At 46.3% G+C, this 16,404-nt stretch overlaps 1 protein-coding gene across 1 annotated transcript in view; it reads left to right on the top strand.

Annotated features, from left to right (window-relative positions):
- The window catches only part of LOC311233018 (vacuolar protein sorting-associated protein 26B-like), a 50,578-nt gene extending 38,746 nt beyond the window's left edge, over positions 1 to 11,832 (top strand). Inside the window, exons 6-7 of the mRNA XM_084319872.1 lie at positions 513 to 655; positions 10,660 to 11,832. Coding sequence (XP_084175998.1) covers positions 513 to 655; positions 10,660 to 10,791 — 275 coding nt within the window. The 3' untranslated portion in view covers positions 10,792 to 11,832. The remainder of the gene's footprint in view (positions 1 to 512; positions 656 to 10,659) is intronic.
- Positions 11,833 to 16,404: the final 4,572 nt, after the last annotated feature.

The raw sequence follows: 16,404 nt of genomic DNA, 5'->3' as shown, positions 1-16,404 counted from the left end.
CCCCCACGGAATAATTTCAGGTAATTAACATTACATATCTCGTGTTGTGGAATTAACACAACATTATGCATACTTTTGACAATAAATAAAATAAGAATTTGTTCTTACTTGCTTGCCTGGGTAAATAGAGGTTAAATAAATGTAAAAAATAAATATATATATATTCTTTTGAATACCGATAATTTCCGATATTACATTTTAATGCCAATATCGGCCGATAATATCGGTAGGCCTGTTGGCGCAGCAGCCATTTCCAGCTAGGTCTAGACAGCCTTGGACTTCTGCGGAGGAATAAACGACACCACACACTTCATTGTAGTTTCACATACCACTGACCGAATCCCACAAGTGAGCCGGCAATGATCCCTTTATTAGAACCAGCTGTTTAATTGTCAGGCTGACAAGTATGACGTCAGCATAAGAGCATTAAAGAGATGCATCGTTCACGACTGTTCAACAAGGCTGATAATATCGGACATCCCTAATATTAAGTGTTCCTTGTTGTGGTGCAGGAGAGTCCATCCCTATCCGTCTGTTCCTGGCTGGCTATGAGACGACTCCCACCATGAGGGACGTCAACAAGAAGTTCTCAGTGCGTTACTATCTCAACCTGGTGCTCATCGACGACGAGGAGAGACGCTACTTCAAACAGCAGGTACACAGGCACACGCACACACAGAGACACACACGCACACACAGAGACACACACGCACGCACACAATGACCAGCACGCACACACACAGACACACACACATTCGCATAGAGACACGCACACACACACAGACACACGCACACAGAGACACACACAGAGACACGCACGCACGCACACACACAGAGACACACACACACGCACACACAGAGACACACACGCACGCACACAGAGACACACACGCACACAGAGACACACACACATTCGCATAGACACACGCACACACACAGACACACACAGCTTCCATTTTCAGGTCCTAGTGACTCAAACAACTCTACACATGCAAAATATTGTATTTAATTTATTTTAATGTACGTTTGTAAAAGAAATGCTGATAAACATCATAGTGAAAGTATATTTATTGTATGTTAAGTGTGTTAAAAGTATATTTCTACCTATAGTATACTTGCAATGTATTTCTGTTTCTTTCCTGCACTAATTCAAAGTACAGCATAATAAGGAAAAGGGACACAATAAAGACAATGAGCACAATATTAAATAACATGGACATCAAATAAAAATAACAATATATACAGTAATATACATAACAATATACAATAATAACATATACAACCATATTAATACACAGAAGTAAAACCCATCACTGTGCTTTAGACCTGTTGGATTTGCATTTAGATTCAAGATGATTTATTGTCATGTGCACAGTACACAGTTTGCCGTACAATTAAAAACGTACTTAGTCCGCCCTTCACGCAAAACCACACAATACTTAACTGGAATGAACAACTTCAAGTTTCAAGTTTCTTTAATAGTTGTCATACAGAAGTACAGAATACTTTTATACAAAATGCTTCTTACTGTTGCGCTCCAGAGACTGTGCAAGACAAGATAAGTATGAAATAAAATAACATAGTAAAATTAGAAGTAAAAAAAATGAGGTCACAGTGTTCAGTTTAGACATATGTACAATGTTCGATGCAGAATAGACGTAGTTACCATACAATATACAATACTGTGCAGTGTACTAATATACAATACTATATAGTGCAAGGCAGAAATGGAGAAATGGGACGAGGTGCAATTTAGGTACAATTCACAGTAGGTGTACGAGTTGTAGTGCAAATCCTTTATCAATAAATATAAAGTGTAAGTGTGTTTGTGTGATCTAAAGTGTGGAGAGTGGGTGCTGCAGTGTGTTGTTTGTTTGAGTGAGTGTGTGCGTGTGGGTGTGTGTGCTGTGTGCATTTGATGGTTGTTGCATAGTGATTATTGTTCGTTTAGCAGCCTGATGGCCTGGGGATAGAAGATAAACTTAAATACAAGCAAATGCTAAAAATAAGGAGATCTATACAAGACATGAGTGAGTAACATTAACATTATCGCACCTTCCGTTCACAGTGTAGGATCAAGGTGACACTGGGTCACAGCAGCAGTTAAAGTGTCTTTTGTGTCTATAGCGTTCACAGTTCGGGGGAAGGGTGACGGTGAGGTCACAGCAGCAGTCAGAGTGTCTGCCTTCACAGACGGACACAAAATAATATTTTATACAGGGAGCGTATACAGTATCTACACCCAGAGGAGAGCAGATTAAACTCCTCAAACAGAGGGTGCTGGGAGCCTCACAGTATAGACTGGGTCTGACATTTGACCCCTGATCCACACGGATGAGAAAGGTCAGCGAGCCTCACACCAATAACCCTGCTGCTGTGTTCCAGTCTGTTCTCGCTCCTCAGGTCAAGATGATCACACCAGCAGATCAGACAGAATGTCAGAATTGATTCAGAGAATGAGAGAAATGATAAAAGATGGTCATGAGTGTCTTATCAACCCCGAGGCTGCAAAGTTTCCTTAGGAAGAATGAGCTCTAGTTGATCTTTACACAAATAGCACATCGTGTACTGTACCTCTTGACGTCATTGTGAATGAGAGCTTTCTCTCTTTGATCTTTTGAGATTACATAATAATAATAATAATAATAATAATAATAATAATAATAATAATAATAATAATAATAATAATAATAATAATGCATGAAGATTGAATGAACATCAGCCTCCAAACTTACTTTGTTTATAAAAGTTCCAAGATATGTGTAGGATCTATGGGTAACAGTACTGTATATTTGCATATCGTATATGTCACAAATGTAACAGTACTATATACCTGGCTGTATGTCATGTATGTCCCTATGCCATAAATGTGTTATGGTTTGTAACCGACCCCAATCGCACAACACAAGACAGGTATGAGGGTAAGCCAAGAAACGGGCATTTATTGAAACAAAGGGAAACCGGCACTGTCCCTTTAAGGGAGAAACACAAAATACTGGAAATAACAAGAGGGGAAGGAACAGGCTAAGGGAACGCTAGGGGAAGGTTAAGGGAACACTAAGGGAAGGCTAAGGGAACGCTAGGGGAAGGTTAAGGGAACACTAAGGGAAGGCTAAGGGAACGCTAGGGGAAGGTTGGAAGAAACAGGGAGGAACTAGGAGGACCGGACGGGAGGACTAGGAGGAACTAGAGAGGGGAGAACTAGGGACAGAGGGACAGGTACTGGGGGACATAGGGAACAGGTTCTGGGGAACAGAGGGCCAGGTTCTGGTGACAGAGGGACAGAGGCCCGCGGAGGCGGGCTGGGGACGAGGAGGACTAGAAAGGGGAGAACAGGGACAGAGGCCCGCGGAGGCGGGCTGGGGACAGGGAGGACTGGGAGGACTGGTGGGAAACATCAGGGCCGCTCTGCAGAACTCTCTCGGCAGATCTCCGAGGTGGGTAACGGCGGCCGAGAGGGAGAGAGGAGAGGGTTAAAGTACAAAGGGGAAAACAGAGCAGATGCAGGAGAGGTGACTAGTCCAAATACAAAAGTTATCAAAGTAAAAACTATCTTCGTGTAAAATACACAAAGAGCAAAGTTCCAAAAACAATCCAAAAGTGAATACTATCTTCGGTGTGAACAAACACACAGTGGGAGATGTAACGTCCAAAATAATATCCCAGTGAAAACAAACAGAGGCACACGCTGGGTGAGTGACTGTCTGAATAAAAAGGTGGTTATCTTCAGTGTTAAGAAACACACGAAAACGGAGATGATCAAGACAGTCAAATAAACTCACCCAGACGTAATGCGTATAATGCGTAAAGGAGCTGGAACAGCAGCGGGGCGAGGGCGTCGCCACCGGGGAGCCGGCTGTCCGAGCCGAGGTCAGAGTGGTGCTGGAACAGGCAGCGGGGCGAGAGCGTCGCCACCGGGGAGCCGGCTGTCCGAGCCGAGGTCAGAGTGGTGCTGGAACAGGCAGCGGGGCGAGAGCGTCGCCACCGGGGAGCCGGCTGTCCGAGCCGAGGTCAGAGTGGTGCGCCACTGCTTGGAGTGCGCGCCGGAACCGAGAGACGCATCTGGGGTGCGTCTGCGTGGAGGAGTGTGCCAAGCTTGGAGGTCTGGATGATGCGCGTCTGTGCGCTGGTACGGAGGAGCGTGCCAAGCTCGAAGGTCTGGAAGATGCGCGTCTGTGCGCTGGTACGGAGGAGCGTGCCAAGCTCGAAGGTCTGGAAGATGCGCGTCTGTGCGCTGGTACGGAGGAGCGTGCCAAGCTCGAAGGTCTGGAAGATGCGCGTCTGTGCGCTGGTACGGAGGAGCGTGCCAAGCTCGAAGGTCTGGATGATGCGCGTCTCTGTGCGCTGGTACGGAGGAGCGTGCCAAGCTCGAAGGTCTGGAAGATGCGCGTCTGTGCGCTGATACGGAGGAGCGTGCCAAGCTCGAAGGTCTGGAAGATGCGCGTCTGCGCGCTGGTCTGGATGTGCGTCAGGTCGATAGCTGCGCGGGGGTCTGAAGTGGATCACTGGGATGCCTCCCGTAGAAGTCTAGGGAGCGCAGACCAGTCTCCCCCTCAGGCAACGGCGACAGCAGGCGAAGGCTGGAGCAACATCTCTACGCCGGAGAATCAAAACAGCATAGGCAGAACAGAGGACCTCCCGAAGGAGTCTTGATGTTTGAGAATATGATACGGCATGTTTACAACACGACCCCACGCCGAAACGAGGGGAAGAGCCCTGGTATTTAAAGCCCACAGGGGAACTAATTAGCCTGCCACCACAGGTGCGAGAGGTAATTGATAATCGAACTAAAAGTGTGAGTTCGGCACCAGACCAATCAAACACATAATGACAGGTAGTCCAGGTGTGGCCACTGAGAGTAAACGAGAGTAAAGTACGAGAGGGTGGGGGCTAGAGAGAGTGAGTGAGAAGAGAATTCCTAAACAGTAGGCTTAAAGAACACAGAGAAAGTTGGTGAGCAGCGGACAAAACCTCACAGTACCCCCCCCTCAACGGGAGCCACCCGGCGACCCAAAAAAAATACAGACAGAGTGGCAGGGGGCAAAACAAGGCAAAAACAAAAAGGTACTGGCCAAGCCAGCAGGGGAAGCCACCACAAGAGTGGGGCTAGCAAAAGAAACAGGGTCGCCGAGGGGTAACTAGGGTAGCAGAGGGGCAACTGGAGGAGCTGAGGGGTAACCAGAGGAGCTGAGGGGTAACTAGAGGAGCAGAGGGGTAACCAGAGGAGCCGAGGGGTAACTAGAGGAGCAGAGGGGTAACCATGGTAGCACCGGGAAAAGAACTAGCAGAGGGAAGGTTAGCTGCCAGGGCACTGATAGCTACAGGGCCTATGCTAGCTGTACTGCTACATCAACATAGAGGCTGCGCAAGCTGCCGGAGCTAGGCTAGCAGAGGGAAAGGGTAGCTGCCAGGGCACTGATAGCTACAGGGCCTATGCTAGCTGTACTGCTACATCAACATAGAGGCTGCGCTAGCTGCCGAGCTAGGCTAGCAGGGGGAAAGGGCAGCTGCCAAGGCACTGATAGCTACAGGGCCTATGCTAGCTGTACTGTTACATCAACATAGAGGCTGCGCTAGCTGCCGAGCTAGGCTAGCAGGGGGAAAGGGTAGCTGCCAAGGCACTGATAGCTACAGGGCCTATGCCAGCTGTACTGCTACATTAACATAGAGGCTGCGCTAGCTGCCGGAGCTAGGCTGGCAGACAGGGCTGGACCAGCATGAGAGAACAAGCTAGCTGGAAGGACAGTCCTAGCTGTGTGAGATAAACTGACCTTGCTAGCTGAAAGGGCAGTCCTAGCAGTGGGAATACTGACCTTGCCAGCTGAAAGGGCAGTCCTAGCAGTGGGATAAACTGACCTTGCTAGCTGAAAAGGCAGTCCTAGCAGTGGGAGCAAACTGACCATGCTAGCTGAAGGGGCAGTCCTAGCAGTGGGAGAGAAACTGACCTTGCTAGCTGAAAGGGCAGTCCTAGCAGTGGGAGATAAACTGACCTTGCTAGCTGAAAGGGCAGTCCTAGCAGTGGGGATAAACTGACCATGCTAGCTGAAAGGGCAGTCCTAGCAGTGGGGATAAAACTGACCTTGCTAGCTGAAAGGGCAGTCCTAGCAGTGGGAGATAAACTGACCTTGCTAGCTGAAAGGGCAGTCCTAGCAGTGGGGAAACTGACCTTGCTAGCTGAAAGGGCAGTCCTAGCAGTGGGAGATAAACTGACCTTGCTAGCTGAAAGGGCAGTCCTAGCAGTGGGGATAAACTGACCATGCTAGCTGAAAGGGCAGTCCTAGCAGTGGGGATAAAACTGACCTTGCTAGCTGAAAGGGCAGTCCTAGCAGTGGGAGATAAACTGACCTTGCTAGCTGAAAGGGCAGTCCTAGCAGTGGGGAAACTGACCTTGCTAGCTGAAAGGGCAGTCCTAGCAGTGGGAATACTGACCTTGCTAGCTGAAAGGGCAGTCCTAGCAGTGGGAGAAAACTGACCCTGCTAGCTGAAGGGGCAGTCCTAGCAGTGTGAGATGCTACACAAAAAAGTGGAGGCCATGCAGAGGGACCGGGTTAGCTGCTTGGGCCTGGCTAGCTACAGGGCCTATGCCAGCTGCAAGGCTGCATTAACATAGAGGCTGTGCTAACAGCCGGGGCCAAGCTAGCAGACCGGGGCCATGCAGAGGGAATTGGGTTAGCTGCCTGGCATGGCTAGCTACAGGGCCCATGCCAGCAGCAAGGGCTGCATAAAACATAGAGGCTGTGCTAGCAGCCGGGGCTAAGCTAGCAGACTGGGGCTCTGCTGAGGGACTGGGTTAGCTGCCAGGGCAAGGCTAGCTACAGGGCCTATGCCAGCAGCAAGGGCTGCATAAACATAGAGGCTGTGCTAGCAGCCGGGGCAAGGCTAGCAGACAGGGGCCATGCTGGTAGTAGAGGCCTAACAAGCTGCAGGGGGGTCAAACAGGGCTAACAGGGAAGCCAACAGGGCTAACAGGGGAGCTAACAGGCTAACAGGGGAGCTAAACTGGGCTAACAGGGAAGCCAACAGGGCTAACAGGGGAGCTAACAGGGGAGCTAGAGGGGAACTAGAGGGAACAAGAAAAAAAAGGCAAACTCAACATACACCGTCTGTGCTGGCTGGGGTCGTCGATTTGGTGGGGTCGTACTGTTATGGTTTGTAACCGACCCCAATCGCACAACACAAGACAGGTATGAGGGTAAGCCAAGAAACGGGCATTTATTGAAACAAAGGGAAACCGGCACTGTCCCTTTAAGGGAGAAACACAAAATACTGGAAATAACAAGAGGGGAAGGAACAGGCTAAGGGAACGCTAGGGGAAGGTTAAGGGAACACTAAGGGAAGGCTAAGGGAACGCTAGGGGAAGGTTAAGGGAACACTAAGGGAAGGCTAAGGGAACGCTAGGGGAAGGTTAAGGGAACACTAAGGGAAGGCTAAGGGAACGCTAGGGGAAGGTTGGAAGAAACAGGGAGGAACTAGGAGGACCGGACGGGAGGACTAGGAGGAACTAGAGAGGGGAGAACTAGGGACAGAGGGACAGGTACTGGGGGACATAGGGAACAGGTTCTGGGGAACAGAGGGCCAGGTTCTGGTGACAGAGGGACAGAGGCCCGTGGAGGCGGGCTGGGGACGAGGAGGACTAGAAAGGGGAGAACAGGGACAGAGGCCCGCGGAGGCGGGCTGGGGACAGGGAGGACTGGGAGGACTGGTGGGAAACATCAGGGCCGCTCTGCAGAACTCTCTCGGCAGATCTCCGAGGTGGGTAACGGCGGCCGAGAGGGAGAGAGGAGAGGGTTAAAGTACAAAGGGGAAAACAGAGCAGATGCAGGAGAGGTGACTAGTCCAAATACAAAAGTTATCAAAGTAAAAACTATCTTCGTGTAAAATACACAAAGAGCAAAGTTCCAAAAACAATCCAAAAGTGAATACTATCTTCGGTGTGAACAAACACACAGTGGGAGATGTAACGTCCAAAATAATATCCCAGTGAAAACAAACAGAGGCACACGCTGGGTGAGTGACTGTCTGAATAAAAAGGTGGTTATCTTCAGTGTTAAGAAACACACGAAAACGGAGATGATCAAGACAGTCAAATAAACTCACCCAGACGTAATGCGTATAATGCGTAAAGGAGCTGGAACAGTAGCGGGGCGAGGGCGTCGCTACCGGGGAGCCGGCTGTCCGAGCCGAGGTCAGAGTGGTGCTGGAACAGGCAGCGGGGCGAGAGCGTCGCCACCGGGGAGCCGGCTGTCCGAGCCGAGGTCAGAGTGGTGCTGGAACAGGCAGCGGGGCGAGAGCGTCGCCACCGGGGAGCCGGCTGTCCGAGCCGAGGTCAGAGTGGTGCGCCACTGCTTGGAGTGCGCGCCGGAACCGAGAGACGCATCTGGGGTGCGTCTGCGTGGAGGAGTGTGCCAAGCTTGGAGGTCTGGATGATGCGCGTCTGTGCGCTGGTACGGAGGAGCGTGCCAAGCTCGAAGGTCTGGAAGATGCGCGTCTGTGCGCTGGTACGGAGGAGCGTGCCAAGCTCGAAGGTCTGGAAGATGCGCGTCTGTGCGCTGGTACGGAGGAGCGTGCCAAGCTCGAAGGTCTGGAAGATGCGCGTCTGTGCGCTGGTACGGAGGAGCGTGCCAAGCTCGAAGGTCTGGATGATGCGCGTCTCTGTGCGCTGGTACGGAGGAGCGTGCCAAGCTCGAAGGTCTGGAAGATGCGCGTCTGTGCGCTGGTACGGAGGAGCGTGCCAAGCTCGAAGGTCTGGAAGATGCGCGTCTGCGCGCTGGTCTGGATGTGCGTCAGGTCGATAGCTGCGCGGGGGTCTGAAGTGGATCACTGGGATGCCTCCCGTGGAAGTCTAGGGAGCGCAGACCAGTCTCCCCCTCAGGCAACGGCGACAGCAGGCGAAGGCTGGAGCAACATCTCTACGCCGGAGAATCAAAACAGCATAGGCAGAACAGAGGACCTCCCGAAGGAGTCTTGATGTTTGAGAATATGATACGGCATGTTTACAACACGACCCCACGCCGAAACGAGGGGAAGAGCCCTGGTATTTAAAGCCCACAGGGGAACTAATTAGCCTGCCACCACAGGTGCGAGAGGTAATTGATAATCGAACTAAAAGTGTGAGTTCGGCACCAGACCAATCAAACACATAATGACAGGTAGTCCAGGTGTGGCCACTGAGAGTAAACGAGAGTAAAGAACGAGAGGGTGGGGGCTAGAGAGAGTGAGTGAGAAGAGAATTCCTAAACAGTAGGCTTAAAGAACACAGAGAAAGTTGGTGAGCAGCGGACAAAACCTCACAAAATGTCATGTATGTTGTGTATGTCATAAATGTCACTATGAATTGAAAATGGGGGATGTAAACAAGACAAACGTCTTTCTCTGGTCTGCATCCCCTTAACAATTGTGTGTATTGAGCCGTACTGTATTGTACCCATTCTGCAATCTGTTAAATAAAGTTTTCATTTATTCATTCATTCATTGATTGTATTGATCAACCGACTCCACAGTCTCTCCGCTGACAAAGGTCTGCATTGTTGTCATTGACCTCTTTCTGAAATCAACAACCTTGTCTTTGGTTTTATTGACATTTCATTGTAAGTAGGAGAGGTCAGACTAAATAAATTGCAATAATGTAATTTCCTGCAACTTAAAAACATAATTTCAATAAAATAGTTATTTATTTAAGTACAGTGTATAATACTGTTTAGTGCACAATAGTTTAACGTTGAACACGAAAACACACACACACAATTTGTAAGCAAGCCGAGAAATCCCGTATTAGACAATGCTGTCTGTTTCTAAGCTGGCCCCAAGATTTCACTGCAAAAAGAGAATACACATATATTTATTTATGTGTGTATTTATTTATTTTAAACACATGGTGGCGCTGGCGCGTCGTCATAGTGCCACTGTGCCCCTGTACCACTGTTTAGGGGAAGCCCTGCAACAAACCCCACCACTAAACCGTGGAGCCACGCCCTCCTCATGCAATTCACCTGCACAACTGTCACCTCATCTCCAACCATTCGTTTTTTATGACCGGGGGGCGACAGTGGCTCAGGAGGTAGAGCGTTCGTCTGGTAATCGGAAGGTTTCCCGGTTCGATTCCCGCTCCTCCCGGGCACAGTGTCGAAGTGTCCTTGAGCAAGACACTAGAATAGAATAGAATAGAATAGAAATACTTTTATTATCCCGTGGGAAATTAGACACTGCAAATTGCTCAACATTTAAACATTTAGACAGGACAGGTCACAAATTAGAATAATAACACAAATCAAATCAAGTTGCCTAGGATAAGAGTAGAGTAAAATAAAATAGGATGAAATGAAATAAAATATACAGAAATAAATACAGTAAGAATATACTGAGCATGGGGTAAACAATTTGGTCAATATAATTATAATTTAAATCTAACTAAATGAAATATAAAATATATATATTCCAGTATTTAGTTGAACCCAAATTGAACCCTAACTGCTCCCGATGAGCAGGTTGGCACCTTGCATGGTCGCCTCCGCCGTCGGTGTGTGAATGTGTGAGTGAATGGGTCAAATGTGACGAACAAATTGTAAAGCGCTTTGGATAAAAGTGTTATACTGTATAAATGCAGCATTTACCATTTCTGAATGATCACCCCCGTCGTGTCGCTCTGTCCCCGTCTCTCAGGAGATCACGCTCTGGAGGAAAGGGGACATTGTGAGGAGGAGTATGTCTCAACAAGCGGCCATCGCCTCCCAGCGCTTCGAGAGCTCCTCCCACTCGGACCAACCCCAGGCTGCGGAGGAGGAGGGCAGCTGAAGACTCCAGACACGTCGTGTTTCACAAAAGTGTGTGTTTGAATGAGCGGGCGTGTGACTGTGTGTGCATGTACATACTGTATGTATGTATGTATGTGTGGTGTGTGTGTGCGTGTGTGTGTGTGCGCGGGCGTGTGCGCTCATCTTTCAGGGAATGTAGTGCATATATACATTGTCAGCAGATTCTGGGTGTGAATGTTATTGCTGGAGTGGAGATACAGTAGAATGCACTCGTGTCGTTTTAATACGAGAGGCCCTCAGAGACGATATAGCTGTACTGAGATCTGTTTTGTATGTGTTTTGTCAGGGAACAAGGAATGTGAATTCACACCAGAGTGCACTAGAGAGAAGCAAATGATGGCTTTGTTGAAGCTCGGGCGCCAGTGAAGGAGGTTTGCTTCTCCACTCTGTTATCTTGCCATCTCTCACGCCTCCTAGTGGAGTTATTCATTACTACAACCCGTCCCACTTACTGAGACTGAGGCTACGTTCACACTGCAGGCAAGAATGTATGATTTATCTTTCCTGTGAATCATATGTGACTCATATCTGGGTTTTTTTTTCAGTGTGAACAGCACAAATCACATGGAATCTGATCTTTTCAATTCAGATTTACAGTATGTGGTCCTAAATCTAATACAGGTCTGGTTTTCTTTCATTAGCCGGCCTCCACTGCATTCGGCCTTATAAATAATTAAATTCAGTGTCCTCCATGTTTACGTCCATCATCGTTATTGTTAATTTGCGCATTATGTTCACACTGGAATCTGACATTGGCCACATTAAAAAAAGAATAATAATAATAATAATAATAATGTGAACAGCCAAACACCAAAAAAAATCAGATTTTAGCAATGAATCTGAATTGTGAACGTAGCAGCGGGATGCCTGAGCGCCTCTGGATGCAGCCGTAGAGATGCGTTGTGTAGATACTGCAGGAAGTGCACAGCTCTATGCCGCACACTGACTCCACGCTCTTGAGGATGGAGGCTGACAGAGGTCAGAGGGCGTCCAGCCAAAACACAACTCGCTCATCCGCGCTCCAGACGACGAGATCCTGGCGGGGGGGGGGGGGGGGGGGGGGGGGCGGTCCGGTACGAAGCCGGATGGTAGAAAGAAACGGGGGGTCTAGGTTGAAAATGGTCTGAATTTTCCTTTAATCATTTCTAAAGTGCCACCTCTTTTCTAAACCGCTTTTAAACACGTCGGGCGTCTGTCTGTATCTTCTTCCTTCACATTCATTATGACGGGAGTTGGTACTTCTTGACTCAAAGCAGCATAGTGTTGGGAGGGTTTGGAGGGGTGACCTCAAGCGTCAGCGCCACCTAGTGTGGGTTTATGTGCAGTACATGACATGATGCAACCAAGCGTCTAATCATGTCCTTTAAAGGGGCACTTCACACAAAAAATAAAATGCTGATTTATTTTACATGTAATCTCATACACGTCCAAAAACGGATACAGTTTTGCTCACATTCATTTAGTTTGACAGTTAATGAGAGTAAATGAGTTTGGATATGGCCACCGCGGTGATGTCATCACCAGGGACATTGTATCCTTGCGTTAATTACAGCTTCATGAAATGATAAGGTATCGGTCCCTATAAGACAAGGTGTTGATGGAGCTGTAATTAACACAAGGATTCAATGCCCCCGATGACATCACTGGTGGCCATATTCAAACTAATTTACTCATTATTAACTGTCAAACTAAACGAATGTGTGTGCTACACTTTAGAGTTTTTGGACGTGTGTGAGATTATGTGCTTAAATATATATGTTTTGGTGTAGTGCCCCTTTAATTCAATCTCCCCTGGGAAAAAAACATGCTTTATTTAGTATGTGAGCATTTATCCTCCCGTCTTTTTGAAAGTAGTGACACCTCGGTTAGTATGCAAAAAAAGAACACCACGTTAAACGCACTCTAGCGAGAGGAATTGTGAATTTGGTCACTTTTTCTATTTAATAGTTGTGTCAGATCGCGCTCCTCATATTTTCATACATTCCTCAGCAGTGGGTGTGAATATAGCTTTCTTTTTTTTACGCAAATAATTTGTATGTATTTGACCAGCATTTCCATGGTTGATGCGTTAATCAGTTGAGCGATGAAGCCCAACGTGGCCTTGTGTCAGTGTTGCCACTGCTGCTAGGACTTGAGTGTCGCAGAGAGTTAACTATTAGAGAGATTTAATCATGGCATTTAAATTCCTAGTTCGTAAGCATAGCTCCGGATGCTTTTCAATGCAGTATTGCTTCCTGTTTGCACTTTGATAGCGTTGATGTTTTCATCCAGTGTCCAATAATGTCTCTGTAATGTAGCCACGTTTGCTGTGTTGGATAAATACAGGAGTTGTAGGAGCTTATACTGTGTGATAGTGGATATTATACTGTGGTATAATGTACTATGTACATCAAACCATAAAAGAATACTATGGTATAATGTACTATTGTACATCAAACCCTAAGAGAAGCATAACAGAAAGTCTTAAAGATGCATTCAGCTGATATGGAGACGGTGCTACACAAGTAACAACATCACATCAGAACAAGTAACAACATCACAGCAGAACAAGTAACAACATCACAGCAGAACAAGTAACAACATCACAGCAGAACAAGTAACAACATCACAGCAGAACAATTCAAATGAATTAAAACAACTACAGACCGAGGTGAAATGGTTGGCTATTATAAGAACTGGCCAATGGATACTAAAGTATTGAGTTTTAAAGTGCTTTGCAAAACATTCCATCCATGTGTCTGGGGCTGTTACAAGCTGGCAACAAGAAAGGGAGCCACAGGCACTGTCCTGCACGGTCCTCTCCACTAGCAGCTTCTCACTCATGGTGATGCATTTATTCAAGCGTCCCCTGTACTTTTTAAGTCGTTTTTGTTGTTCATCGATCCTTCTCCTGAGATTACAGTTCACCCTCAGCAAGTAATGTATTCTCCCCTCCTTCTCAAGGTCCAGCTTCGTATTACTTTCAAGGGTGGCCAACCTCAGCCCCGTAATAGTCAGTTTGGACACATTTTTATTGCTAGTTGCTTTGGCTGCATCATCTGGTCCCCAAAAGACGGACTAGTAGGCGATTAACTGTTTTGCCTTTGCAGCGGAGCCCTGAGCAGAGTGGGAAAAGGGAGTTCTGGGGTGAGCGGACCACAGGGGGGAAAGCCTCTCACAGGACTGGAGCAGTTTCCTCCCTGGAAGTCAAAATAATCACAAATGTTAGGTCCTTGCACGGTCGATTTTCCTTGGCTACTCTCCGACTGGGTCTCCGGTTTCCTCTTTCTGAGTGTTTCTTCCCAGGGAGAACCTGGTCAAACAACTCCTGCAATGTGGGATCATCCTTTTGTTGCTCACCAACTCACTACGAGAAACAGACGGGAAAGAAGGCACAGGAATAGCAACGTCTTCTGCCTTGATGCACATGGATGAATGAATTTTATTTGTATAGCGCTTTTCCAAGCAAAGTTACAAAGTGCTTTTTACAGACGTGTTAAAAACAGCCAACGGCAAACATCAGGAAAGGCGATAAAATCAAATAGAAAATAAAACAAGAGAAAAAAAGAAAAAAAATTATAGGCAGATCGTGGGAAGCCCAAATCGTAATTTATATTTAAACTTGATTAATCGCCCAGCCCTAAGATCAGCCATGAGAAATTACACCACGGAAGAATCTCCCTTAAATGTTGAATTGGCTCGAGATCAGGTTGCGTTTGTGTAAAGACCTAAGAATAGGACTTCTGATTTGAGACCAGTTTAACTCGCAAGGTTCTATGAACATGTGTCCTGCCCACTTATCCACTTATCTGAGATCAGTACTCCTACTCTTAGAATCTACACATACAGTAGGCCCTACAGTACAGGCCCTGGTGACTGATGCTTACTGATGGATGCTTCTTATAGTCTTAACTGGACTGAACCTGCCGATGATCCACTCTAGGATAGAAACGATGTTCAGAAAAGCCTACAAATAAAGGTCTGTTGGAGTAGGTGTGTGAACTCTCTGGTCTTCATTTAGTCTTAATGCCAGTGGTGGAAGAAGTACACAGTTATTTTACTTAAGAGAGAAGTAGAAATACTATGGAATAGTAAAAGTCCTCCATTCACGATTCTACTTAACACTAGCACAGCCATGGAGAAAATGCTACTGATTCCCGCCGGGAACGGGTCAGATGACCTGACAGCTTATATGAGAAAAATATAACTATATAATTACCTCTGAATATAAAAATATGAGGTTTACCACAATGAAATGTAGGTTTGAGTGACATAAAAAAATATATATATTATAATTATTATATATATATTTTTTGGATGGAAGAGCCACACATTGACGGGCAAAGAGCCACATGCGGCTCGCGAGCCACGGGTTGGCCACCCCTGTGCTAGATGCTCGCAAAGTGCTGTGACTTTCGTCTGTTCCAACGGCCCATTATGTGGAATAACGTTCTAATTACATTTTCCTGAAGTCATTTACAAATTTCAGAAACCGTGCCAGATAAAACGGGTACTTTTAGGAAAAGTCATTGAGTGACAGAGCTGGAGCTCGACCGAGTGACGAGGATACATTTATTGAAAATACCTAGGGGTCATTTGACCCCTTATCGGCTGTGCTAGTGTTAAGTAAAAGTATAGAAGCATTTGATATTGAATGTGTAAGATATTCCTTTATTGATCCCCTTGGGGAAATTTGGGCATAGTAGCATGGGGGAGGGGAGGTACAGGTATGGGCAAGGTAATAGTAGAAAGACATAAATATAGGCAATAAAATTAGACCTGACTATAAAAATATGAGAAAAATAAATAAACAAAGGTGCAGATGAGGGTCTGTATGCCCTATCGGTTATATTATATGTTAGTATAAATATAGGCGAAATATATTGAATGTACTCTAGTATGAAAAGTAAAAGTGCACATGCTGTATGACGTTCATGCATTCCAGCGCTTGGGGACATTTAATCCTCAAACCATTGGCCTCTGAAAGGTTACGTTAATGTGGTATGTAGTCCAGTTATGCCCGATTACATCGTCTTGAAGTCGACAGGATTTAAAGGTGAAAGTACACCATCTGTACTGCATTATCTCACGCTCTGTAGACAACATCACTTTCTTCAAAGTAACCAGTAGCTACTGCATTCAGATAAATGTAGTGGAATAAGTGAAATATTTTATTTGAAATCTTCCCCAGCCTTCATTTAGCCAGTTAGCTGTATTGATATGATAATGATGCTACATTGGAATTTATTGAATGAAAATGAATAAATCAAATGAATATATCATTCAATCTGAACCCGTTTTTGTGTGCATACCAGCCGATGTGTCTTTGTATCTTGATCGGAAGGAAAATAGATTACATTTTTATAAAAAATTTATCACCTGATTATTACCTGATTTGCGTAGAGGAGGAATGTGAGATTGAAAAGCTAGCGTGAATAATAATAAATGCAGGACACTGTTTTGAAATGTAAACGCCATTTGTAAAAAAGGAAAAATAATAATTGTTTATGAACATTGATTGTAATGACTGTTTGAAACTTTGATTTTAATCTTTTAAATCATGTGTACTTTTTTTAATTAAAGAGCCCACTGCCGTCTATTTTATTTATTTATT

This window comes from Notolepis coatsorum, assembly GCF_963971535.1.
Source record: "Notolepis coatsorum genome assembly, chromosome: 8".
NCBI lineage: Eukaryota > Metazoa > Chordata > Actinopteri > Aulopiformes > Paralepididae > Notolepis > Notolepis coatsorum.
This window is presented reverse-complemented; position numbering and strand designations above follow the sequence as displayed.